Source organism: Lissotriton helveticus, chromosome 5_1, assembly GCF_964261635.1.
Source record: "Lissotriton helveticus chromosome 5_1, aLisHel1.1, whole genome shotgun sequence".
Lineage (NCBI taxonomy): Eukaryota > Metazoa > Chordata > Amphibia > Caudata > Salamandridae > Lissotriton > Lissotriton helveticus.
The window spans coordinates 2,118,974,905-2,119,001,162 of NC_136065.1; the positions used below are offsets into that span (position 1 = coordinate 2,118,974,905).

The following is a 26,258-nucleotide window of genomic DNA, read 5'->3' on the forward strand; positions in this document are numbered from 1 at the left end:
CAAGTGAAAGGACACCACACAAGTTGTTATGAAAATAAACGTATATTTATTTATAACAAGACTACCCTGGCTCTTTATGAGACAGGGAGCTAAGCACACAACAAAACTCTTAAAGAAATACTTAAAGTCGCACAATTTACACAAATGCCCGAGGGGCACAAAAAACCATATACTGTACAAGTGGAATGCGAAATTACTAGCAGGTAAGTACTACTCTCATAGACTGTAGAATCGCTAGGCCTACAATGCTGAACCCTTAGATTAGAAGCAGGAGGCCCAGGGACGTCGTGTGCAGAGTGGGAACTCTCACGCGTAAGGCGGGACAAAGTCTATGGATCCTAGTAAATGCAAAAGTTAGTGTTTTCGGGCGAACCCGACTAGGTAGGTCAAAAACGAAAGTGGATCTAGACACTTAGAGAGTTGGTCTACGCTGGAGCACCGGAGTACTCGGTTTACCTAGCCCAGGGGCTGCGGCTGCATAGGGTTCAAGTGTCGTCGGATCTCTTCGTTGACGAACCAGGAGCCTGAAGTGGAAGTTGCTGGCAGGCGGCCAGTGAAGATGTTCCGGGCTGATCCAAGGACTGGATCAGCTGAAGAAGGATACCTGTAAGCAGAGGGGACCAAGTTCTGAATCACTAGCCAGTGATTAGGTGGGCACCAGGGTGGCACCGGACGAGGTCACTCAGCCAGTTGAAGAGGTGACACTGGATTCTGCTGCTGCACGGACCAGGGCGCTGATGTCGACCAGGCTGGAGGTCTGCGAGCTGTCCCACGTCGGATGTCTGCTGCTGGCGATGCTGGATCCGGTGAAGGAGGCAACAAGCCTTGGCTAAGGCAAGCCCACGCGGTGACACAAAATGGCGTCTGGGGTGGACCAGGAGGGTCCTAGGAAGTTCCCCTTCAAGAGGAGACAAGGGCCAGTCCAGAGGAGCTAGACCAGCGGTGAAACAAACGTAGGACGTCGTCTGGAGGGTCACTAGCCAACGGGCAAGTGACCTGGACAACGCGGTGAGCAGCAAAGAGCAGAAGGGCCCCACGCAGATCTCGTGGATGCAAGGGGGCTGAACTTCGGTGCTGGAGCTGCTCAGGGTCGGGGCTTCTCTTACCCCAAAGCACTCAGTCAAGGGTCACTCGGTGGTCGTGCTGGACAAGCGTCGGGTAGTCTTGAAGATGGCCGGTCCCTCGAGGTCTCGTCACACCCACGAATCTCAGCTGGGCTGATGATGCAGGTTGAGGTCAGAGGTGCCAGGGAAGCCGGTTCTCGTCGAGCTGGGCAGTCTTGATCCGGAGGAGAGACTTACAGCAGACCGCGATGCTTGGTTAGTGCCTGCTGCTGCAGGGTGACTACTCCTTAGCCACAAGGGAGAAATCTTAGGAAGAGTCTTGAGTTCCTTTCGTAGAAAGTCGGTTCAGGATTCAAAGATGATCTAATTTGGAAGGGGGCCTGCTCCTACCTTTATCCTGCAAAAGGGGGGTGGCACGCGACTAAGTCCTGCCCTATGGGTGGGACTAGGAGGGGGGTGGTTACACCCCTTTCCCCAGCCGGACTTTCCCCAGCTCAGGGGCTGGTGTGCCCCTGGAACTGGTTCAGACCGGCCTATGCATAGTGAGCACCGGGGTGCCACTTGTAGTCACCTTCCTCTATAGCCCTGCCTACCTGGGATACACAAAATCCTGTCTGGGACGGAGCTGGCACCGCCCCTGGCAGGAAACCCTTTGTCCTTGCCTCCCGCGCTGGAAGGACTCCCAGCAGCAGGAGGCAGACTTGTGTCTCGGTGGCAGCATCCATTTTGTGGAAGCTGAAGCTATGTCTGACTTTAACCGGGGTTACAGGTTACCAACATGTCATGTCCCTCTAGAAGGGTGGAATGCTAACCCCGTCGCCAGAATTGGCGAGGGGTTAGTATTCCAATTCGTATGACACCTTACTCGACATGTTTTGATAATGTTATACCAAAGTTAGCATTTGACCGCGAGGTACATAATGCACTTAAGAGTATATGGTATAGCGTTATCATGGAACAGCTATTAGGACTTGGTTCCGCAAGCTGCAAACGGGCTCAGCTCATGCCAGAGCACCATTTCACATTATTCCAAGCACTCTGCCTTCAGGATTGTTAAGGCCTGCCATAGGAGTGACTGATAGGAATATATGTGTCCATTTTAGGGTTAGATATAGGAATACTATATCTAAAGCAAAGGGTGTGTACACCACCTTGCCCCAGGTGTCAAGCAGCCAGTTGTGTCTGATTTAGTTAGTCAACCCAGGGGTGGCATAATACATGCTGCAGCCCCTGGGAGACTTCTGGGTACACCTCTGCCCTGGTTACAGGGACACAAGAGAGGGCCCAGTGCCAATTCAGTACCTGGGTACAATTTGGAGTAGAGAGAACAGCTAGGCTGTGGGTCTGATTAGCAGGTCCACAGCCAGGGAAAGTCGTAAACCAGTGAAGCAAAAAGCAAAAATCTGGGGTGATCATAGGATTGCAGACTCTACTCTCCTACACCTGGCGTCAGTCAGGCCCGTCTCCCTGCCTTGGAGTCACACTGGACACGGGTGGGCGGTGCCCCGGCCTCCTACTCTGGTCACTGCCCGCAGCGGGCCTTGGAAGCCTGCACTTAGCGGCAATCATTGGACGCAGTTCAATACACGGTTTAAAATCAATACAGCAGATCGGATTGCCTCATGCCCAGGTCTAATAAGGGGTCTTTCACACCTACCTGCAAGTGAAGATCCCCTTCCTTGGACAGACTGACGTCACCCACCGACCCCCACAGCGCCGAGCAAGAGTTAAGCTTCTTAACCCCTTCCATGCTGCCGTCGGCCATTGGCCGACGGCAACGCTACCTCGCTCGTGCTGCCGTCGGCCAATGGCTGACGCGGCTCCGCCCATTTTGCGGAAGTGCAGCTCTTCCGCAAAATCGCGGGCGCAGTAGAAGGGTTAATATTGTAAATGACAATGCCTTTTATGTTCGAGGCATGTGGGCTGCTGAATTCATATCTTGTGCATAGATCGCCGCCTAGTGTTGGGTCCGGATGATTGCACATTGTTGTCCTGGAAGAGTCTTCGAAGTATCACGAGATAGGTGGCTCCTCCCCTGGACTACAGTGCGCATGGGCATCGACTCCATCCTCAGATTGTTTTTTTCCGCCATTGGGTTCGGATGCATATTTGTTAACTCAAGTTTGGAACCGATAGAAAACTTCTTTTTGGCCAAAAGGCCTTTAGTTATCGTCGGTATTGTCTTGCGATCGGTGCCCAGTTCTTGTTCCAGCTCGGTTTCCGAGCCGAACCTTCAGAGGAGCCGCGTGGCTTTTCGACGCCAGAGGCCTTATCGACGAACCATCATGGAACGGAGCCCGTTCAAGAGATGTCCCGTTTGCAACTCAAAATATCCTCATATCGACGTCCACCCGGTGTGCAACAAGTGCCTGTCTCCGGATCACGATGAAGCCAGCTGTATGGCTTATTCTCGTTTCCGCTCCAAGAGGACGATTCGACTTCGACGCGCAGCGCGCAAGGAGGCCCAGCAGACGGCACCTGACCCGGTGAACATTTTCGATACCGAAGAGGATGAGGGAGTCGAGCAGGAAGTTCGAGAGTCTGATCCTACATCGGAGATCAACTCCAACTACGACGCAGATGTCGAGATGGTCGATATTGAAGACGTCGTCGACGAGGTAGGAGACGACGATGTGGCCTTTGGGGCCGTAGAAGATAGCTCGGGCGTAGAGCAAGACCCGATCGTTGGTACGGGGCCCGAGACCCAGACACTCAATAAGGCTCAGGTCGAGGGATCGCCACATGGCCTTACCCGAGATCGTACACTTAGTTCTACGGTCTCGCCTCAGGGCCCGGCTACGGACATTTCTAGCGAGCCACTGGTTGACCGATCGAAAGAGAAAGCATCGATGTCTACACAACCTAAAGCACTGGAGGCAAAATCGAAACCAAAAGTGCGTATTGCTTTGGTCGGCTCGAAGTCCTCCGAACTATCGGCACCGACAAAGCAGAAGAGTGTTATCGACCCGGTGAGGTCGCTGAAGGGTGTCGAGCCGAAGACTGCGACACCGAAAAAAATGGTCAAGGACGTCGACCCAAAAAAGTCGGCGCCGAAGGCAGTCGACACAGAAAAAGGACTCGGAGCTCAGAAGGTTCTAGATCCTACGCGTCGACCAGATAAGGCTAAAACGGTACGAACCTCGAGCCCACACCTGGCGGTTCCTCGAAGGAACCCGTCGAGTCGACACAGCCGTCCGCCTCCTTCTCCAAGCAGGTGTCGGAATCGCTGAAACGCATTAAAGAGAAGGCTTCTACTGTCGGACCGAAGGACACTCCAACACCGAAGCCTACCCTTACACCTAAAAAATCGTCGGCGCCCATCCAGTTCACACTGCCGCCGAAAGTGGTACCTAAGGCCTTGGCCCCTAAAACGGCCGTCGAAGCGTCCAAAAGGGTGTCCACGGGGCCGAAGCCTACAACTGCGGAACTTGTCACAAAGCATCGACAGCCCCCGCTTGAAGAGTAGTCGAGGCAATTCATCGACGCAGACACGGGTAGACTTTCTATTTATAACCGAAAGATCGCCCCTGAACAGCCTATGGAGTCATATAAAATTCCATTAAAAAAGAAGAAGGATTCTACTACTTCACCTCTTTTGTTGAGCCTATTTCACCACATGGCCAAGACACTGCTCCTATCTCGCCAACTTACTCGGATGTGGAGACAGGGGAAGGTGACAATGAGGAGTACAGTTATCCTATAGACACTGATCCTGAAGATCACAATGAACCCTGGGCAAATGCTGCTGACCCAGGAGATCCACACACTGCCCCGGACAGTCAGGTGTATGCTGTAAAAACCTGGCCTACTGAAGACTCAGTGGCGTTTAATGCGCTTATTGAAAGGGCAGCCAAAAATCATGATGTCCAGCTCCATGCTGACCCTGTTGAAGTGGATTTTTTGTTTGACACCTTCTCCACCTCGGAGAGAACTATCAAGACTCTACCAATGCTAAAGGGTGTCTTAAAACATGCTGGAGACATTTTTAAAGAAAACACGAGAGCAAGGGTGATAAACCCCAGAATTGAGAAAAAGTACAAACCAGCACCTGGGGACCCTACCTATATCAAGGGACAGTTGCCGTTGGACTCTCTGGTTGTTTCGAATGCCCGGAAGAGGGCAAACTCGCAAACAACGGGTGATGCTCCTCCCCCTGACAAAGAATCTAAAGTGCTAGAAACATCAAGGAAAAGGGTGGCAGCTCAAGCGGCCAATATCTGGCGCATTTCCAACACTCTGGCACTCTTAGCCAGATATGACAGGGCTCATTACGATACACTTGAAACCCTGTTACAACACTTGCCAGATGAATATAAGGAGGCAGCAGAGATGCTCATACAGGAAGGGAAGCTTATATCAAATGCATCTATCAAGTGTGCGCTGGACGCAGCAGACACCGCGGCCAGGGCAATTAACACAAGTGTAATGTTGCGCCGACATGCCTGGCTGAGAATCTCCGGTTTCAAGCCCGAGATACAAACCACCATACTAAATCAGCCTGTAAACCCTGATCACTTATTTGGACCAGCGGTGGACACCACCTTGGAAAAGATCAAAAAGGACACTGAGACTGCAAAGTCTATGGGGGCTCTACAGTCCAAGCAGTTCAGGGGTGGTTCTTTTCGTCGCTCAAACAATAGAGGAGTTTCCAGAGGCCAGCTGTCACAGCAGACACAATACAGTAAAGGAGGCGCGCAAACCACCTACACCAAACAAAGTAGAGGTGGCTATTGTGGAAACAGCACCAAGGGCAGACGTCGTGGAAACAACAGCTCCCGATCCTCCGCCACTAACAAACAGTGATGCCTTGTCACTGCCCCCCGACCATGCCACACCAGTCGGGGGGAGACTGCAACAGTTCCTACCAGTCTGAACATCCATCACTACAGACAGGTGGGTGAGAAAGCTTATCCAGTACGGTTATTGTCTGGAGTTAACATCCACTCCACCCAACATACCCCCAAGACACCGTCCTATGTCCACAGAGCATTTGCACTTATTGCAGCAGGCGTTAGTCGTCATGCTGCAAAAAGGAGCAATAGAGCTCGTGCCTGTGGAGGAAAGAGGTACAGGGGTGTACTCGCTGTATTTCTTAATCCCAAAAAAGGACGGGTCCCTCAGACCCATACTGGACCTCAGGCCCCTAAACCAGTACATCCTATCAGAACACTTTCACATGCTCACATTGCAGCAGGTTCTACCGTTACTCAGTCAGGGAGATTTCCTAGCAACATTAGATCTGAAGGATGCATATTTCCATATTCCGCTACACCTGTCACACAGAAAATACATCAGATTCACCATTCAAAATCAACATTATCAATTCAAGGTCCTCGCTTTCGGAGTGACAACGGCACCCAGGGTGTTTACAAAGTGCCTGGCGACAGTGGCTGCACACCTACGGAGACAGAACGTTCACGTCTACCCTTATCTGGACGACTGGCTTATCCAGGCGAAGTCGGCCAAGCAGTGTGCCGCCCACATGTCCCACACCATTCACCTTCTTCACGATCTGGGGTTTTCACTGAATTATCCAAAGTCCCACCTTCAGCCCGCCCACGTACGGCAGTATCTGGGCGCGACAATAGATACTCTGGCGGCCAAAGCACAGCCAAATTCAGTGACAATCAACAGCATTCAATTGCTGATACAAAAATTCAGACCACAACACTCGCTTCCGGCACGAGTGTTCATGCAGTTGATAGGCATGATGGCCTCCTGCATCTTCATAGTCCCGCATGCGAGACTACATATGCGTCCGCTTCAGGAGTGCTTAGCACGTCAGTGGAACCCGGCTCACGGACAGTTGAAAGACCTAGTGTTGGTGACCGGTCGTGCATACAACTCTCTGCATTGGTGGAATCCACAAAACCTTTGCAAGGGCTGACAGTTCCAAGAGCCTGTGCCACAGATTATTCTGACAATGGACGCATCTCTCCAGGGATGGGGAGCTCATGTACTCCACTACACAGTGCAGGGACTATGGACAGCGCAGCAAAAGAAGATGCACATCAACCTTCTAGAACTGATGGCTATCTTCTTGGCAATGAAAGCATTCAAAGTACATCTGTGCAACAAGGTTGTGTTGATCCGGACGGACAACATGACGGCCATGTACTACATACAGAAGCAGGGAGGTACACACTCTCCACAGTTGTCTCATCTGGCTCAGAGCATGTGGAAGTGGGCCATTCAGAGAAACATCTTCCTCATGGCGGAACACCTCCCGGGCAAGGACAATCAGATGGCGGACCTGCTCAGCAGGCACAGCCACCAAATGCACGAGTGGGAGATACATCCATCTGTACTCCACCCGTACTTCCAGCAGTGGGATCATACAGAGATAGACCTGTTCGCCACAAAGGAAAACGCCAAATGCCAAAGCTTTGCCGCCAGGTTTCCACACCCACAGTCGCAGGGCAATGCGATATGGATGAACTGGTCAGGCATATTTGCGTACGCTTTTCCCCCAGCACCTCTAATACCGCTGGTGGCACGCAAGCTGAAGCAACACTCGATGACACTCATCCTGGTTGCTCCAACGTGGGCACGCCAACCATGGTACACCACTTTTCTAGAACTATCCGTGGTACCGCATCAAAGGCTGCACCTCACACCCAGGCTTTTGACGCAGAACCATGGCGACATTCAGCATCCAGATCCGCAACAGCTCAACCTGGCGATCTGGCTCCTGAGGTCTTAGAGTGTGGCTACCTCAACTTGCCTCCCAACTGTATGGATATCATAAGAGAGGCAAGAAAGCCCACCACCAGAGCATGTTATGCGGCAAAATGGAAGCGGTTTGTCATTTATTGTGCAGACCACGACATCAACCCGCTAGATGCATCTACTCACAACATCATTTGTTATCTGTTACATCTATACAAATGCAATCTGGCCTATGCTTCCATTCGTATACATTTGTCCGCAATAGCAGCTTATCTCCAAAACAGGCAGCATCTCTCGCTTTTCAGAGTACCTGCCATTAAAGCCTTTCTGGAGGGACCAAACGAGTTATTCCTCCCCGGAACCCACCAGCTCCTGAATGGAATCTTAATGTGGTCCTCACCAGACTGATGGGTCCACCTTTTGAGCCTCTACACTCATGCGAGATTCAGTTCTTGACGTGGAGAGTGGCTTTCCTAATAGCCATCACATCGCTGCGACGCGTTAGTGAACTCCAGGCACTAACTATCCAGGAGCCATTCATACAGATTCACTCCAACAGGGTGGTACTCCGTACTAACCCTAAGTTTCTTTCTAAGGTGGTTTCACAGTTCCATATCAATCAGACTATAGAACTGCCAGTGTTCTTCCAAAATCCAGAGTCAGTGGCGGAGAGAAAGCTCCACACACTAGACGTCAAGAGAGCTCTAATGTACTACATAGATAGGACCAAAGATTTTCGGAAAACAAAACGACTGTTTGTTGCCTTTTCGCCACAACACAAAGGCAACCCCATTTCCAAAGCAGGTATAGCCAGGTGGATCGTTAAGTGCATTCAAATTTGCTATCAAAAAGCCAAGCGCACATTAACGGTTCCCCCACGGGCCCACTCCACGCGAAAGTTGGGGGCCTCCATGGCTTTCCTTGGAAATATTCCTTTAGAAGACATATGTAGAGCAGCCACATGGTCTACCACACACACATTTACAAAACACTACTGTGCAGATGTGCACTCCAAACAGCAGGCAGCTGTAGGGCAGGCTGTTCTAAAAACACTTTTTCAAACTGCTGAAGCTGGCACAGGCGGCCGCCGCTAATGGAGGGACTGCTGTGTATTCTATGCACAAGATATGAATTCAGCAGCCCACATGCCTCGAACCGAATATGCTACTTACCAGTATGCATCTGTTCTTGGCATTTAGGGCTGCTGACATTCATATCTCCCGCCCTCCTCCCCGGCGCCTGTAGCGGCTGCAGCACTTACAATTACTCTTAGCATGGTCATCACTCACAGTGTTACACTCCATCTTTGCCACAATGGCGAAGAACAATCTGAGGATGGAGTCGATGCCCATTCGCACTGTAGTCCAGGGGAGGAGCCACCTATCTCGCGATACTTCGAAGACTTTTCCAGGACAACAATGTGCAATCATCCGGACCCACCACTAGGCGGCGATCTATGCACAAGATATGAATGTCAGCAGCCCTACATGCCAAGAACAGATGCATACTGGTAGTAGCATATTTGTTATGTTTTAAAACCTGAATAAAAGGCATTGCCATTTACAATGGCCATAGCTCAAACTTGTTTTTGCTGCCATCTCTGCCTATGGATCCTCTTGTGACGTTCTCGCGGAGCCCTATGAATTCAGATGTTTGTGGTCTGCTCGCACGGGTGGGTAAGCGGGTCTAACGTGGACCTAGTCTTGACATTATCGCGAAGCTTGCAGGCATATTCCTGCAATATCTGTACTTCTGTCATGGCGAGTGAAAAACTGCCTCTCGCCTCGTGTGCCGCCTGCTGGTTGACTTGTGAATGGGATCGTCTCTCCCCTAGAATCACACTCTTACCCCTGCCCTCTTGATTGCCCATGCCCGTCTGCATGGACACTGCCACTTGTCAGACACCTTTCAGGAGAGAGGAAGCGCCAAACAGCTTGTGATGCTACAGCTGTTGGCATGCCCCGCAGCAGTGAGTGTCCTGTGGGCATTGGAGGCTGCCCTGAATGTGCTGCCGTCGCCTCCTGCGCTTTAGAAAGCGAGATACCGATTTGAATGGATTTATGGCACTCTGGGGACCCGTATGTGTTATCATCTTGGCACCACTGTGTGTTTTTGTGTGAAATTTACAGTTACCTCTTGTAAATTACACACGTATGTAAGCAATAAACTTACCCTTACAGATAGGTGCCTGAAAACAACGTTGTACTACACGTCACACCTCTCCAGTTACTGAATCGTAATTCGGACTCTTTCCTAACCCCCCTCGCCCCCAGCGCTTTCATCATGCACGGGGATTGCAGTCGTGAATAACAGCAGGAAGAGTATCTTAGATGACGCACTTCTGTTTTTAAATTGACACACAGGCCGGAAAGTAAATTGTTTTCCGTCTTTTTGTATAAATGCACGAGTAGGAAGAGCAGTCGAGCTCATTTAATGCATTCATTGTTCGCGCAGCTTAACAGGTGGTGTGAATGTGCATTTTAAGACCCGGGGATACAGGACACCTGCGTTGTCCTGAATCTAGCTCGCTGGGGTAATCCACTCAAGGCGCTAGACTGTCGATGCTTGAAAAGTGGATCTGGAGATGAAGTGTGCCATGTCAGCACAACCCTTCTGCTCTCTCCACAATCCCCCAGATCAAGTCCAGTGGATGAAAGATGGATGCGGTAGTGAGAGCAGTAGCTGTGCCCCATTCTTCCTCTATGCAGGAGACTGTAGTGGAAGGTGTCTGTGCAAGGACTGGTGGAAGCCTGCCCTCCTGGCCTCCGCTAGCAGGGGCACCGCAGGCAATCCACTCTACACTGCCACTGGAGGAGAGCAGAGGATGCCCTACTATCCCCACCTGGTTAGAGAGGTTGGAGGGGGACATCCTACATTCCCGTCTCCAAGGAGAGAGCTGTGGACACCATCTACTTCACAGACTCAGTCATCCTAGCCTCCTTCTCTTTGGGCGGCAGGAGAGATCTGTGGTCGCAGTCACACGTGAGAAAAGTAAGACACACTGCCTACTCTTTGCATTGGTTTGCTGAGTGAGGGGGCATACTTTCAGTCTGTCTTCCTGGTCACTGGCATTCTGCACTCATCAGTATTACATATTTTTGCCCGTTTTCGCCCAGAAGATATTCAAATTAATGAGTATCTACTGGAGCGGGTTAAGATTACTCGCAAATGGTCCGATTTGCCTGGTGTTTGTGGTCATTATGACTTCCACTGAATACAGCGTGGACATAGGTCAGGAGTACGGCAATAGGGAGTTGTTTGTTGATTCCAGTCGCTTGCATCAAGTGCAATATTGTACATGTTTTACACACTCGTATTACATGGTATACTTTTGTATACACTTAGATTGCCGTTTGCGTATAAACCAGTCCCAGGGAGTACCTGGCCTGGCAGTTTGGGATGGACTGTTCCTACAGGGAACAGGGTCAAGGCTGATTTACATATGGCTGGGTCCAAACTGGAATAGTGTATTGAGCAAATTAACGACGGATTAAACGTAATTCTTTGACTGGGGTGAATGTTTGACAATGTTCAACATTCCGTTCATCATCTTTTTGTGTTGCATTTGCATATAATGACATGATTGGTGAAGTGTTGGAGCTCGGATTAGAACCGAGGTCTCTAGCTTCTAACTCCAGCAATTTTTCCTCATAACTCAATAAGGGTGATCAAATAAAATGTGTTCTTTTCAGCATGTTACGTGCAGTTGATCCAGAATTCTGAACTTAATTTTTTGTGTATCTCCACGGTTTCCACCTAAAACAAAAACCAGGAAACTGTAATCTTATTCCAAACTTTTTGCACCTGCAGTATAATAATGTTAATTAAAATGTTAATTAGACTGGTGAGGAATTCATTCAGTTTACAATATGCCTGTGAGCTCTGCCAGTCATAGAACATATTCCACAATTACAGTTGGGTTCTGCATCATCGATTTAATAATTAAATAACCCAGATCATATTTTAACTATTCCTTTAGTTGCACATTGTTACACACTAAAGGATCTTTTGTCTCTATTTGTGTATCACTTTCTTTGTGTGTACAGCTCAGTTCTATTTATTTATTTATTTATTTATTTTGAAAGTTTTATATAGCGCGGACAAGATCCTTGCGGATATCAGAGCGCTTTACATAGGAGTACATGAGGGATCATAGTTCAGAGGGGTAAATCAGATGTGAAAACAATACATCGTCAAACAAATAAGTCAGAAGAAGCAATCAGTACAATCAGGTAAATCATGCATAGGGTGCAATATGATCTAACGATATGTGCATTTAAAACAAGTAGGGGTATAATACTGCAATAAAAGGCATACATTCGCTAGTTAATAATAATCTAAATAGGCCATTTCTTAGGGTGCTATATGAGCTAACGATCGGTGCATTATGAACAAGTAGAAGTATAGTACTGCAATAAAAGGCATTCACTCGTTAATTAATAGTGGTCTAAAAAGGCCATTTCTTAGGCTGCTATATAAGCTAACTATCGGTGCATTAAAAATGATTGGAGGTATGATACTGCAAAGGTGGCAGACATTCGCTAATTAATATTAGCCTAATGAAGGTTTCCCTAGGGTGTGTTCAAGTGGTGAGGAAGACTAGTCCAGGATGGCCGACAAAGAGCGAGAGAGAGAGAGAGACCAGTCTAAGATGGCAGCCAAAATGCAGGATTCCAGAGTTTGCTTTCTCTTTCTACTCTGGGGATGTCGAATTAGTCCATCTTCCATGTTGATTGAGGGGGGGAGCAGAGTTCAGCTTCTATGCTGCAAGATGGTGGCTTATCTCTGTTTTGCTGCTCCCTGACCGCGTTGGTATGTAGCTTCATGGTGGGCAGGGGGGCGATTTATGGTTCCAGCTTTATGGCTCCAGCCAGATTAGCAATGGAGAGTGAAAAAGCCCGCGAAAAATAACAGTCACATAAAGAAATCAGTATAGAAGTCCGGGCAAAGCGTAAAAAGCCTACATGAATGTTTAAGATGATGGGAATGCGGGTAGTTGCCCTTCGGGTCGCCCCTGAAGCTGTTCAAATAGTTTTGTGTGCTGTATTCCAGGCAGAGAGTGAAAGGATCTGCATGGGAATTTTGGTGGATAGCTCTGCGTGCAGTTACCTTAGAAGTTACCACTGACGCTGCTGCTCACATCAGGCTTCTCCCAAGTTGCGCAGAGGTTGCCCCCAGCACACCGGTAAAGAGGGCATACCGGCAGTGTGAGGGGGGAGGGGGGGAAGCCTCCCGCCCAAAAAGCTGCCCCAAACATCCACGTTCCGTACTCACCGAACCACTGGACGGCGGGGGAGGGGGGGGGGGAGGTCTCCCGTCGGATCACTGCTGAAGACACACCACAGGGCGCACCGGAGCCGCTCCAGGCGCCGACCGCTCCGTTTTGAAACCTTCCTTGGAGTGGGGGGCGCTTGTTCACCCGCACCGGGTCAGCCGGCGCCGACCCCCTTTCTCAGCGTCACCGTTCCTGTGCTGCCAAGGGTGCCCGCCAATTCATCCGTGTGTGCCTTTGAGCTTTTAGGGATGGGTCAGCGACCGAGCTCCAGTGCCCTCCTTCGCCTTTTTATGTAGCGGGGGACCACTTCCAACTCTCCGACGTCGTCAGCTGTCTGGAACAGGCTCCTGGAGTTCCAACTGAGCTCCAGTGCCTTCCTCCACCTTGTAGCGGGGGACCACTTCCAACTCTCCGAAGTCATTGAGCTGTCTGGACTAGGCTCCTGTAGTTTCAGCCGCCCCTATTGATGCTCATCTCTTATGCCGCCTTGGGTCCAGTGCAGAGCTGGTGGCAGGGTGGTCCGCGGTGTCGATCAGTCAGCGATGAGGGTGTCAGATCGAGAGTCCGCTCGGGGCATTTCAGGGGTAATTAATCAATCCAGTTACTCGATCCAGTTACACTTTCGTTCCGTTCTTCTTTCTCCTTTCGTTCCGTCGTGCTGGTAGGTGCTAACAGGGATAACGCCCGAATGGGATCCCCAGCACTGGGAGCTCCTCACAGGAGCTCCCTACCCGGCGGCCATCTTGGGGCCCAGGTCTATATATGCAACTCTGTATTTACTTTTTTATCTCTACATGTCTGTCTCTGTATGTGCGTCTCTGTATGTGTGTCTCTATGTGCAACTCAGTTTGTTCAAGACTGTCTTTATATTTGTTTTTGTCTCTCTATATGCATCTTTGTGCCTGCATTTACTATATGCCTGTTTTACTTGCGTCTCTGTCTGTGTCTAAGTGTATCTCTGTTTGTGCTTCTCAGTTTCTGTTTGTGTTTCTGTCTCTGTGTGTGCATGTCTGTGTCTGCATCTCTGTCTCCGTGTGTCCGTTTCGATGTGTGTGTATGTTTTTGCCTGTATGTGCAACTTTGTCTTGGTGTTGGCTCTCTAAGTGTGTGTGTTTCTGTCTTGGTGTGTGTATGTCTTTGTCTTGGTGACTGAGTACCTGTTTTTGTGTGTACATCTATTTCTGTTTGTCGTCTGTGTGTGCATCTATCTTTGTAGGTGTGTTTGTCTCTGTGTGTGTTTGTGTGTGCATGTGCTTCAATATATCTGTGTCTGTATGTTTGCATATCTGTTTCTCTGTGTGTGCATGTCAGTCTCTGTGTGTATCTGTCACTATATGTGCTTCTTTGCTTCTCTGTGTGTGTGCGTTTTGTAAATGCATCTCTGTATGTGTCTTGTGAGTACGCATTTTTGTTTGTTAATGCACGTACAAATACAAAAAAAACAATCTCCATCCACGATGCCAAAAGCTCAAACTTTTACTACTGCGAGACCTATTGCATTGCAAATGCTTGTTGATCTTCTCCCTGACACTAACATTGTCCCAAACTCTACCTTTTAAACCCCTGCTCCCCCAACCGTTGCACCTTACAGTATCTTTAAATCTTCTTTTCACGTAGCCCTGATGGGTACTGTAAGCCTATCCTCGACTGCAAACCCAAAGCTAATCCTAAATTTGAATCCATACTTCCCTTTGTCATAATTTTATTAAAAACTATCAGTTCAATATTCCTTTTCAGTGAAAAGGTTCTTCAAGTAAATTTTTTAATTGAAATGTTTTTCCCGGAAGAGCACTGGTTTGAAGGAATAGGATTCTGTATATGATATCAAGAAACAATGAAGTTATGTATTTCTCAAATAGAAAACGTGGACAAGTGTAAATTGATTTTGATATTAGTGCGAAAGGGTAATGCATCTTGACTCGGGGGAGGGGGTAAATCGAGCAGAGTGCTTTGGACCTAGGGAATGAAGAATTAAGAAGTGAAGGACAGACAAGAAGTGGCCATATTTGTGGGAGGGAGACTTTCAGCTTGTCAGGTAGTATTAGTAGTAAGTGAGCCGTGCCAGAGCTGGAGGCTCGGTTGGTAGTACTGGTAGTGTAAGAGCAAAGACTGAGTGGGAGTGGGATAATAGTAAAATCACACTACGAATGAGCGCTGCACGTATGTGATCCTTCTAACGCTAACCACTTTATTACAGGGCGACGATGGCCCTGATGTCCGGGGTGGATCTGGAGACATCCTGCTGGTCCACGCTACAGAGACTGATCGCAAAGGTAAGGCCCCTGTGCAAGGGCTTCCTTGGGGAATGCTTTCCTGAGTGTGCTCGAGTAACAGGGATGGCTGAGTGTTTCCATATTAAAGGCTAGCACTGACATACAGCTCTTGATAATCCTTTCCCCTCCTGCGTTGTTTGGCACCGAAAGAAGTTGGCATATTGTGCTGGATAGGAGCCTTGTATGCTGGTTCACCTGTCTTTTCTTTCTTGCCTAGATCTGGTCCTATATTGTGAAGCCTTCCTGACGACTTACCGCACTTTCATTTCTCCAGGAGAGCTGATCCAGAAGCTGCAGTATAGATATCCTTTCGCAGGTGGCTGAGGGATGCTTCAGGGTGACTTCAGCCAGACCTGCTGCGTGGTGCTGAGGACTGTACACTGGGCGGGGGCTCTTATCTTCCCACTTTATGCATACGACTGGCTCCCTGACAAGACATCCAGCATGTTTATTGTATTTGAGCAGCAGTGACGCCAGTTCCAAGTTGTGCATTTGTAATAATGGCACCAGGCCCTATTCTGTACATGTAGGTAGTTATGGGATCAGCTGTTTTGCTCTAATTGGCTGCAGCCCATTGCAGCTGGTCTATAGCTCTCAGTACTGTAGATTCCTGTGGTGAGCAGTGTACACACATACTCTCTACTTTGGGATATCTTTCTAGTAAGTGAATTTTGATTAAATCCGAAGGTAGGGTTGGGAAAAAGTTCACTTTGCTGTACAAACTGTGCTCTTACTCTTCATTTCTCTCTGGTTGACCACATGCACCCTTCTGTCCCAACTCAACATTGCCTATGTTCCAGATACGACTCGGCGGAACATGGTGGACCTGAGACAGGACTCGGGTGTCCATAGTCTGTACTCCAGGTACCTGTCAGCAGAGCGTCTCTGGTCTGAGGAGTGGACATGAGTGTCCATCGTCTGTACTCCAGGTACCTGTCAGCAGAACTTCTCTGGACCTGGAAGAGGACTCTAATTTTAGCTCATTCTCCAGGTATCGCTCAGTAGAACGACTGTGGACATAGCAGAGGACTGTGATGTCCATACTCCAGGTATGTAAGCAGAGCATCTGTGGACCAGGACGAGGACTCTGGTGTCCATAATCTTTACTGCAGCTACGTTTCAGCAGAATATCTGTGAGAGCATTAGATGATGAACCAGCTTTCTTTAACAAATTAAGAGCCAGGCGTGGGATACTTTTCTTAGTGTCTGTAGTTTATAATCTGTTTTTAGTCTAGGTACATGTCAGCACAGCATCTGTGGAACAGGGAAAGGACTTGTCCATAGTCTGTACTTCAGGTACCAGTGAGCAGGACTTGTGTGGACCAGGAAGGGGTGTCTGGTGTTAATACTCCACGTATATGTCTGCAGAACATCTGTGGAACAAATAGGACTCTGGTGTCCATAGTCTTTACTGTAGGTACATGTTAGAAGAACATCTGTGGATCATAGAGAGGACTCGACCCATAATCCGTGTCAGCAGAACATCTGTGGACCACGGAGAGGTCTCTATCCATAATCTGCGTTAGACGAACATCTGTGGATCACAGAGAGGACTCGATCTATAATCCGTGCTAGGAGAACATCTGTGGATCACAGAGAGGACTCTATCCATAATCTGTGTTAGACGAACATCTGTGGACCACGGAGAGGTCTCTATCCATAATCTGTGTTAGAAGAACATCTGTGGATCACAGAGAGGACTCGATCTATAATCCGTGCTAGGAGAACATCTGTGGATCACAGAGAGGACTCTATCCATAATCTGTGTTAGACGAACATCTGTGGACCACGGAGAGGTCTCTATCCATAATCTGTGTTAGACGAACATCTGTGGACCACGGAGAGGACTCTATCCATAATCTGTGTTAGACGAACATCTGTGGATCACAGAGAGGACTCGATCTATAATCCGTGCTAGGAGAACATCTGTGGATCACAGAGAGGACTCTATCCATAATTTGTGTTAGACGAACATCTGTGGACCACGGAGAGGACGCTATCCATAATCTGTGTTGGAAGAACATCTGTGGACCACGGAGAGGACTCTATCCATAATCTGTGTTGGAAGAACATCCGTAGAGAACTCTATCCATAATCCGTGCTAGGAGAACATCTGTGGATCGCAGAGAGGACTCTATCCATAATCCGTGCTAGGAGAAAATCTGTGGACCACGGAGAGGACTCTATCCATAATCCAGGTACCTGTCAGCAGAACGTCTGTGAATCAAAGACGACTCCGGTGTCCATTGTTTGTACTCCAGGCATGTGCCAGCAGAGCATCTGTGAACTAAGGAGGGGACACTAGTGTATGTAGTCCATACTGCAGGTACCAGTCACCAGAACATGTGTGGTCCAAGAAGAGGAGTCTGGTGTCCGTACTCCATGTATATGTCAGCAGAACATCTGCAGAGCCAAGAGAGGGCTTGGGTGTCTGTGTTCTGTACTCCAGGTATGTGTAAGGAGAAAATTGGTGAACCCAGAAGAGGAATCAGTTGTCCAATGTTCGAACTCTAGTTGTGTGTCAGCAGAACATTTGTGTATCGTGGATGGATTCTGGTTTCCGTAATTCGTACCCTGGTTACCGGTCAACAGAATATCTGTGGTCGAGGAAGATGACTCAAGTGTCCATAGTCAGTACTCCAGGTGCGTGTCAACCGAGCATCTGTGGTATGAAGAGAGGACTCTGGTGTCCATAGTCTGTACTCCGGATAACTGTCAGGAGGACAGCTATGAACTGAGGAGAGAACTCTGCTGTCCATAGCCCGTACTCCAGGTGCCTCTTCAGCAGGACGTTTGTGGTCTGAGGTGAGAACTCTGTTGTCTGGTTTCTGTACTCCAGGAACCTGTCAGAGCATCTGTGGTCTGAGGAGAGGACTCAGTTGTCTGGTGTCCGTACTCCTGGTACCTGTCAGAGCATCTGTGGTCTGAGGAGAGGACTCAGTTGTCTGGTGTCCGTACTCCTGGTACCTGTCAGAGCATCTGTGGTCTGAGGAGAGGACTCAGTTGTCTGGTGTCCGTACTCCTGGTACCTTTCAGCAAGACGTCTGTGGTCTGAGGAGAGGACTCAGTTGTCTGGTGTCCGTACTCCTGGTACCTGTCAGAGCATCTGTGGTCTGAGGAGAGGACTCAGTTTTCTGGTGTCCGTACTCCTGGTACCTGTCAGAGCATCTGTGGTCTGAGGAGAGGACTCAGTTGTCTGGTGTCCGTACTCCTGGTACCTGTCAGAGCATCTGTGGTCTGAGGAGAGGACTCAGTTGTCTGGTGTCCGTACTCCTGGTACCTGTCAGAGCATCTGTGGTCTGAGGAGAGGACTCAGTTGTCTGGTGTCCGTACTCCTGGTACCTGTCAGAGCATCTGTGGTCTGAGGAGAGGACTCAGTTGTCTGGTGTCCGTACTCCTGGTACCTTTCAGCAAGACGTCTGTGGTCTGAGGAGAGGACTCAGTTGTCTGGTGTCCGTACTCCTGGTACCTGTCAGAGCATCTGTGGTCTGAGGAGAGGACTCAGTTTTCTGGTGTCCGTACTCCTGGTACCTGTCAGAGCATCTGTGGTCTGAGGAGAGGACTCAGTTGTCTGGTGTCCGTACTCCTGGTACCTGTCAGAGCATCTGTGGTCTGAGGAGAGGACTCAGTTGTCTGGTGTCCGTACTCCTGGTACCTGTCAGAGCATCTGTGGTCTGAGGAGAGGACTCAGTTGTCTGGTGTCCGTACTCCTGGTACCTGTCAGAGCATCTGTGGTCTGAGGAGAGGACTCAGTTGTCTGGTGTCCGTACTCCTGGTACCTTTCAGCAAGACGTCTGTGGTCTGAGGAGAGGACTCAGTTGTCTGGTGTCCGTACTCCTGGTACCTGTCAGAGCATCTGTGGTCTGAGGAGAGGACTCAGTTTTCTGGTGTCCGTACTCCTGGTACCTGTCAGAGCATCTGTGGTCTGAGGAGAGGACTCAGTTGTCTGGTGTCCGTACTCCTGGTACCTGTCAGAGCATCTGTGGTCTGAGGAGAGGACTCAGTTGTCTGGTGTCCGTACTCCTGGTACCTGTCAGAGCATCTGTGGTCTGAGGAGAGGACTCAGTTGTCTGGTGTCCGTACTCCTGGTACCTGTCAGAGCATCTGTGGTCTGAGGAGAGGACTCAGTTGTCTGGTGTCCGTACTCCTGGTACCTGTCAGAGCATCTGTGGTCTGAGGAGAGGACTCAGTTGTCTGGTGTCCGTACTCCTGGTACCTGTCAGAGCATCTGTGGTCTGAGGCGAGGACTCAGTTGTCTGGTGTCCGTACTCCTGGTACCTGTCAGAGCATCTGTGGTCTGAGGAGAGGACTCAGTTGTCTGGTGTCCGTACTCCTGGTACCTGTCAGAGCATCTGTGGTCTGAGGAGAGGACTCAGTTGTCTGGTGTCCGTACTCCTGGTACCTGTCAGAGCATCTGTGGTCTGGGGAGAGGACTCAGTTGTCTGGTGTCCCTACTCCTGGTACCTGTCAGAGCATCTGTGGTCTGGGGAGAGGACTCTGTTGTCTGGTGTCCGTACTCCTGGTACCTGTCAGAGCATCTGTGGTCTGAGGAGAGGACTCTGTTGTCTGGTGTCCGTACTCCTGGTACCTTTCAGCAAGAGGTCTGAGTAGAGGACTCTGGTGTCCGTACTCCTGGTGCTTGTCAGCAGGATGTCTGTAGTGTGAGGAGAGGGCACTGGTGCCAATAGTCCATACCATCAGGACGTCTGTGGTCGAGGCGAGGGCTCTGGTGTCTGTAGTTTGTACCAAGCCAATCTGTGACCTGGGAGGTGAGTGTGAAAGCGTGCCCAGTAGCTGGAAGTAGTTCAGTCTATGATTGTTGGTCATTTTCAATGATTTTTGTTTCCCCCAAGAAGAATGAGGCCAATTCCTCACTGTTTGGGGGAGTGATGTCTCCAGGATCCAGCAGGTTTGGGGCATTAAGCGATTTGTTGCTTGACAATTTCAAAACGTTTTTGGTGTCTATTTTTGGCCTGGTTCAGCTGTGTTCTAAAGAAGGCGGCCTTTAATTTTTGATTTTCCTGTTGTAAGTGTTCCTCACTGATCGAAGGTGTTTTAGGTCTTCAGTGGATGGTACGGATCTCCAGGTTCTTTCTGCTAATCTTAGATTGCGTCTTTCAGAGTTTAGGTTGCCATTGAACCACGGTTTGGAGATTTTAGTGGAAATGGTATTTTGTTGAAGGGAGCAATAGAATCAAGGACTTCTAGAATAGAGGTATATAGAACTATGAGGTCATGTACCACGCCTAACTGAGGAGTCAAGTCAGCGTTACTTCGGGTTGATAAGTCGTTATAATTAATGTTTCGGAGATTCCTTTTCCATTATTTTCTTTTCTTGGGTTGAGCTCGCTTCGGGGTCACCTCCATGTTGCTGAGGAAGATGATGCTGTAGTCGTCTGATAACTGATTCCAATGTGACGATACGCTCAGGTCCAGGGTCTCCCTTGTGGTGGGTGGGACTGTCGCAGAATTGGGTCAGATCGTGGTCTGATAGGAAGGATTTGAGGCAGTTCACTGCATGGTCGTTCGGGTAAAAATTGTAAATTGATACTTGTATAGCGCATTACTCACCCGCAAGGGTCTCAAGGCGCTTGTACGAATACCGCTGTGGAACCCATCCTGGCTTTCCCTGTGAGGTGTCCACTCCTGGGCACCCCCAAGGTGAAGCCAGGCATCCTTAGCGTTGTGGGGGCCGTTGTGGAGATTAAGCAAGCTATTGCCCAGCGTTGCAGAGTGGGACTCCATGACTGGAATAGGCACCGAGGTGAGAATTATCAGGTCCAAGGAAATTGAGCCCAAAACCCGCCGAAGCAGGGAATTGAACCCTGGTCCCGGGCTAGACCTCTGCATCAGGGTCTGCCGCTCTAACCATTGAGCCACACTTCTCCAGCGGAAGTTTAAGTCTGAGGAAAATGACCGCCCCTCAATTGCTGCTCCTGCCCAACACGTGGGCCTGCCCGAGAGGACCGAGTCTGGATGCTGTGAGAGGTGGACGATGATCTGAGCGCCAGACATGGTCCACGGCTGCCACCTGCTGGCCAACACGTGGAACTACAGCGAGAGGAGTCTTGTTATTTAGAAACCGAGAGACGATCTGTCAGTCATGGCCCGCTGCTGCCACCCCATGGCTGACACTGGGGACTGCAGGTTAAAGAGTTAGATGCCTTTTGAATGATTGGGCTACGTCACCTGCTTCAACACAGCCCATGGTTGCCACCTCGCAAGGAAAGAGTATTGATGCTGTTGCAGGAAGTGGAGGGGGGTGGTACACCAGCTGCCAGACATCTTGCACTGCTAGAGAGTGTTATTGGGCTCGTTGTGTAAGGTAGGCTGGCCATGGTAATCTCTTCAGGAGTAAGGTGCCACAGCCATCCTTCACAGTGTGCAGGCTTTGTAAGCAAGGTCCTGTGAGCAGCCACCACCATGCATGTAAATAATATTAATAATAAAAATAAGTGCCTGGGCTCTCTTCAGCTTGCACCGCACATTGCCCCTGCCATGCTGCCAATGACAGTACCAGCATAACTACTAACCATCACACTCCTATGAGTGTGACAATTCAGACTACAGCCCCGGCTATAAGAAAGGCATGGGCGGCAGGTAATAGTCATTTTAACGTATATGGAATTTATAATTAACAGTTCTTTTGGTTATCTCTTAATTAGCCACACAGTGCCACCTTGTGGCAGACTGTCACAAGCACTGGTGTTGACAACTAAGTGCCAGTGCCGAGAACCTGAAGCCACCGGCTCAAATTAAGCTCTGCCTCGCCTGTACCGTCCTCGGCCTTTATCCTTGGTAAGCCCTACACAGGTGTAGTCTGCCAGCTTGTGTTAGTGAAATGCACAACTCCAACTTGCATCTTGCAGCTCATCCATGCAGGGGGTGACGCATGAAACTCCTTCTCGTGGTGAGAAGGAGTTTAATGCCTCACCCCGACATGGATGAGCAAGAAGTGAAAGATGCAAGTTGGAATTGTCTGTCGTCATGAAGGGTATCAGCACTCTCATAACCCCAACTTACCATGGGGGGTGGGGAGGGGGTAGTGCCCCAACTGAGGACCATTGTATGGCCTTGTCTGTATGCAGTTAGTTGTGCTGAGTTATATCAAGTGTGTAACAAAGAGGCAAGTCAGACCTGCTGGGCACTGTGTATCTCTGGTACCACCATGATAGATGAGTTAGTATGTTCAATAAAGTATGAGAAATTGTAGCTACTTTCTAAGGGGCTTGCCTAGGTTTGTGTGTCTGACACATTCCAGCTCTCTCTTAGCAGAATATCACCATGTCGTACGCTGCAGGTGCTTTAGTCAGCCAGTATATGGTTAACTTACGATAATATGACTGTCCGGTTATCTGGCAGCGGGCATGCCTTCCATTAGCGAGGTTGATGATAGAGGGGAAAGAGTTAAGCAAAATGTTTGTAGGACTTGGGGGAGAAGCATTAATTCAGCAGTGGGTTTATCTGGAAGCTGCCAGTGGGGCATGATTGAGGGTGCGTCAAATAGTATAAAAGCGAGTAAAAACTGCAGAGTTAACCTCATGGCAGCTGGAGCGATTCCCCTGCAGTGCTGGGCCATAATAAAAACGGGTGTGGTCATGACGAGCTCGGCTCGTAATGAGTACCTGAGAGGTATATGCCGTGACGAGCTGAGCTCGTCATGAGGACCGAAGGGGTTAATGTTTATGCCTGTGATTGGAGTGTACAGTAAAAGCTGTTTGTGTGGCTAAACTGTCTTAGTGCATCTCGATGTGACTGACCGGGATGTGTTAACCTTAAAGAAGGTGGTCAGAGGGAACAGGCAGTCTGTAAGACAGCAGGGCAGTATAGGGTCCAAAACGTGTCACATTGTTATTACTTAACCTGCTGCCACGTATGAGAAGTTCTGCCCTTTTCCGGATACCTTCAAGAAGCGGGTCAGCAAGAACACCTTCTTTGTGTTGGTCCGGGTAGTGGACGAACTCTGGTAAGTGTCTATTTCTCCTTGCCCCTCTGGCTTCCTCCAATCACTCTCACTTCAGTCATTTTGTGCATGATTTCTTTCACCTGCATTACTGCGCCAGTAGCTCGGCTCAAACATTTCGGCATAAATGCTCCAGCCACAGATGTAGCCTTCCCTTCTATGTGTAGGCGGCCTCATACCTCACACATGTGAGTGTTGGGATTTTTTTAAAGTTTCCCCAACATACCAGTCCCGCCACTCTCCCAACCCACCACACCCACACGCTGCCAACGTACCACTCCCCACACTCTCCCAACCTACCACTCCCCACACTCTCCCAACCTATCACTCCCCACACTCTCCCGACCACCACTCCCCACACTCTCCCGACCACCACTCCCCACACTCTCCCGACCACCACTCCCCACAACCACGCTCTCCGAAACCTACCACTCCCCACAACCACACTCTCCCAACCTACCAATCCCCACACTCTCCCAACCTACCACTCCTCACACCCTCCCAACCTAACACTCCCCACACTCTCCCAACCTACCAGTCCCCACACTCTCCCAACCTACCACTCCCCACACCCACTCTCCCAACCTAGCACTCCCCACACCCACCCTCTCCCAACCTACCAGTCCCCACACTCTCCCACCCTACCACTTCCCACACCCACTCTCCCAACCTACCATTCCCACATTCTCCCAACCTACAACTCCCCACACCCACTCTCCCAACCTACCACTCCCCACACCCACTCTCCCAACCTAGCACTCCCCACACCCACACTCTCCCAACCTATCACTCCCCACACCCACCCTCTCCCAACCTACCAATACCCACACTCTCCCAACCTACCACTCCCCGCACCCACTCTCCCAACTTAGCACTCCCCACACCCACCCTCTCCCAACCTACCAGTCCCCACACTCTCCCAACCAACCACTCCCCAACTCTCCCAACCTACCACACCCACACTCTCCCAACCTACCAGTCCCCACACTCTCCCAACCTACCTTTCCCACATTCTCCCAACCTACAACTCCCCAAACCCACCCTCTCCACACCTACCACTTCCCACACCCACTCTCCAACCTACCATTCCCACATTCTCCCAACCTACCAGTCCCCACACTCTCCCAACCTACCACTCCCCACACCCACCCTCTCCCAACCTACCAGTCTCCATCATCTCCCAACCTACCACTCCCCGCACCCACTCTCCCAACTTAGCACTCCCCACACCCACCCTCTCCCAACCTAGCACTCTCCATACTCTCCCAACCCACCACTGCCCACACCCAACCTAGCACTCCCGACACTCTCCCAACCTACCAATCCCCACAACCACACTCTCCCAACACACCAATCCGCACACTCTCCCAACCAACCACTCCCCACACCCACACTCTCCCAACCTGCCAATCCCCACAACCACACTCTCCCAACCTACCACTCCCCACACTCTCCCAACCTAGCACTCCCCACACTCTCCCAACCTAGCACTCCCCACACTCTCCCAACCCACCACTGCCCACACCCACGCTCTCCCAACATGCCAATCCCCACAACCACACTCTCCCAACCTACCAATCCGCACACACTCCCAACTTAGCACTCCCCACACCCACCCTCTCCTAACCTACCAATCCGCACACACTCCCAACTTAGCACTCCCCACACCCACCCTCTCCCAACCAACCACTCTCCACACTCTCCCAACCTACCAGTCCCATCACACTCCCAACTTATCACTCCCAACACCTACCCTCTCCCAACCTACCAATCCCCACACTCTCCCAACCTACCACTCTCCACATTCACTCTCCCAACTTAGCACTCCCCACACCCACCCTCTCCCAACCAACCACTCTCCACACTCTCCCAACCTACGCGAGGCAGTGGTGCGGGAACGCGAGGCAGTGGTGCGGGAACGCGAGGCAGTGGTGCGGGAACGCGAGGCAGTGGTGCGGGAACGCGAGGCAGTGGTGCGGGAACGCGAGGCAGTGGTGCGGGAACGCGAGGCAGTGGTGCGGGAACGCGAGGCAGTGGTGCGGTGGTCCGTGGTGAGCGGAGAGGCGGTGGTCCGTGGTGAGCGGAGAGGCGGTGGTCCGTGGTGAACGGAGAGGCGGTGGTCCGTGGTGAACGGAGAGGCGGTGGTCCGTGGTGAACGGAGAGGCGGTGGTGGGTGAACGGAGAGGCGGTGGTGGGTGAACGGAGAGGCGGTGATGCAGGGAACGGGAGGCAGTGGTGCAGGAACAATGTCTGCAGTCGTGTGTAAGGGGCGGAGTATGCTGGTTGCTGCTGCCTCTGTCTGCAGTTGTGTGTAAGTGGTGGAGTATGTTGATTGCTGCTGCCTCTGCAGTCGTGTGTAAGGGGTGGAGTATGCTGGTTGCTGCTGCCTCTGCAGTCGTGTGTAAGGGGTGGAGTATGCTGGTCGCTGCTGCCTCTGCACGTGTGTAAGGGGTGGAGTATGCTGGTTGCTGCTGCCTCTTCAGTCGTATGTAAGTGGTGGAGTATGCTGGTTGCTGCTGCCTCTGCAGTCGTGTGTAAGTGGTGGAGTATGCAGGTTGCTGCTGCCTCTGCAGTCGTGTGTAAGTGGTGGAGTATGCTGGTTGCTGCTGCCTCTGCAGTCTTGTGTAAGGGTTGGAGTATGCTGGTTGCTGCTGCCTCTGCAGTCGTGTGTAAGTGGTGGAGTATGCTGGTTGCTGCTGCCTCTGCAGTCGTGTGTAAGTGGTGGAGTATGCTGGTTGCTGCTGCCTCTGCAGTCGTGTGTAAGTGGTGGAGTATGCTGGTTGCTGCTGCCTCTGCAGTCGTGTGTAAGTGGTGGAGTATGCTGGTTGCTGCTGCCTCTGCAGTCTTGTATAAGGGGTGGATTATGCTGGTAGCTGCTGCCTCTGCAGTCGTGTGTAAGTGGTGGAGTATGCTGGTTGCTGCTGCCTCTGCAGTCGTGTGTAAGTGGTGGAGTATGCTGGTTGCTGCTGCCTCTGCAGTCGTGTGTAAGTGGTGGAGAATGCTGGTTGCTGCTG

At 50.4% G+C, this 26,258-nt stretch overlaps 1 protein-coding gene across 3 annotated transcripts in view; it reads left to right on the forward strand.

Annotated features, from left to right (window-relative positions):
• RAPGEF1 (Rap guanine nucleotide exchange factor 1) overlaps positions 1-26,258 on the forward strand; it is a 669,494-nt gene that overhangs the window by 560,869 nt on the left and 82,367 nt on the right. For all 3 annotated transcript variants that reach the window (XM_078646181.1, XM_078646179.1, XM_078646180.1), the window contains 3 exons: positions 15,206-15,281; positions 15,499-15,583; positions 23,155-23,247. In XM_078646181.1, the coding sequence (XP_078502307.1) occupies positions 15,206-15,281; positions 15,499-15,583; positions 23,155-23,247 (254 nt within the window). The remainder of the gene's footprint in view (positions 1-15,205; positions 15,282-15,498; positions 15,584-23,154; positions 23,248-26,258) is intronic.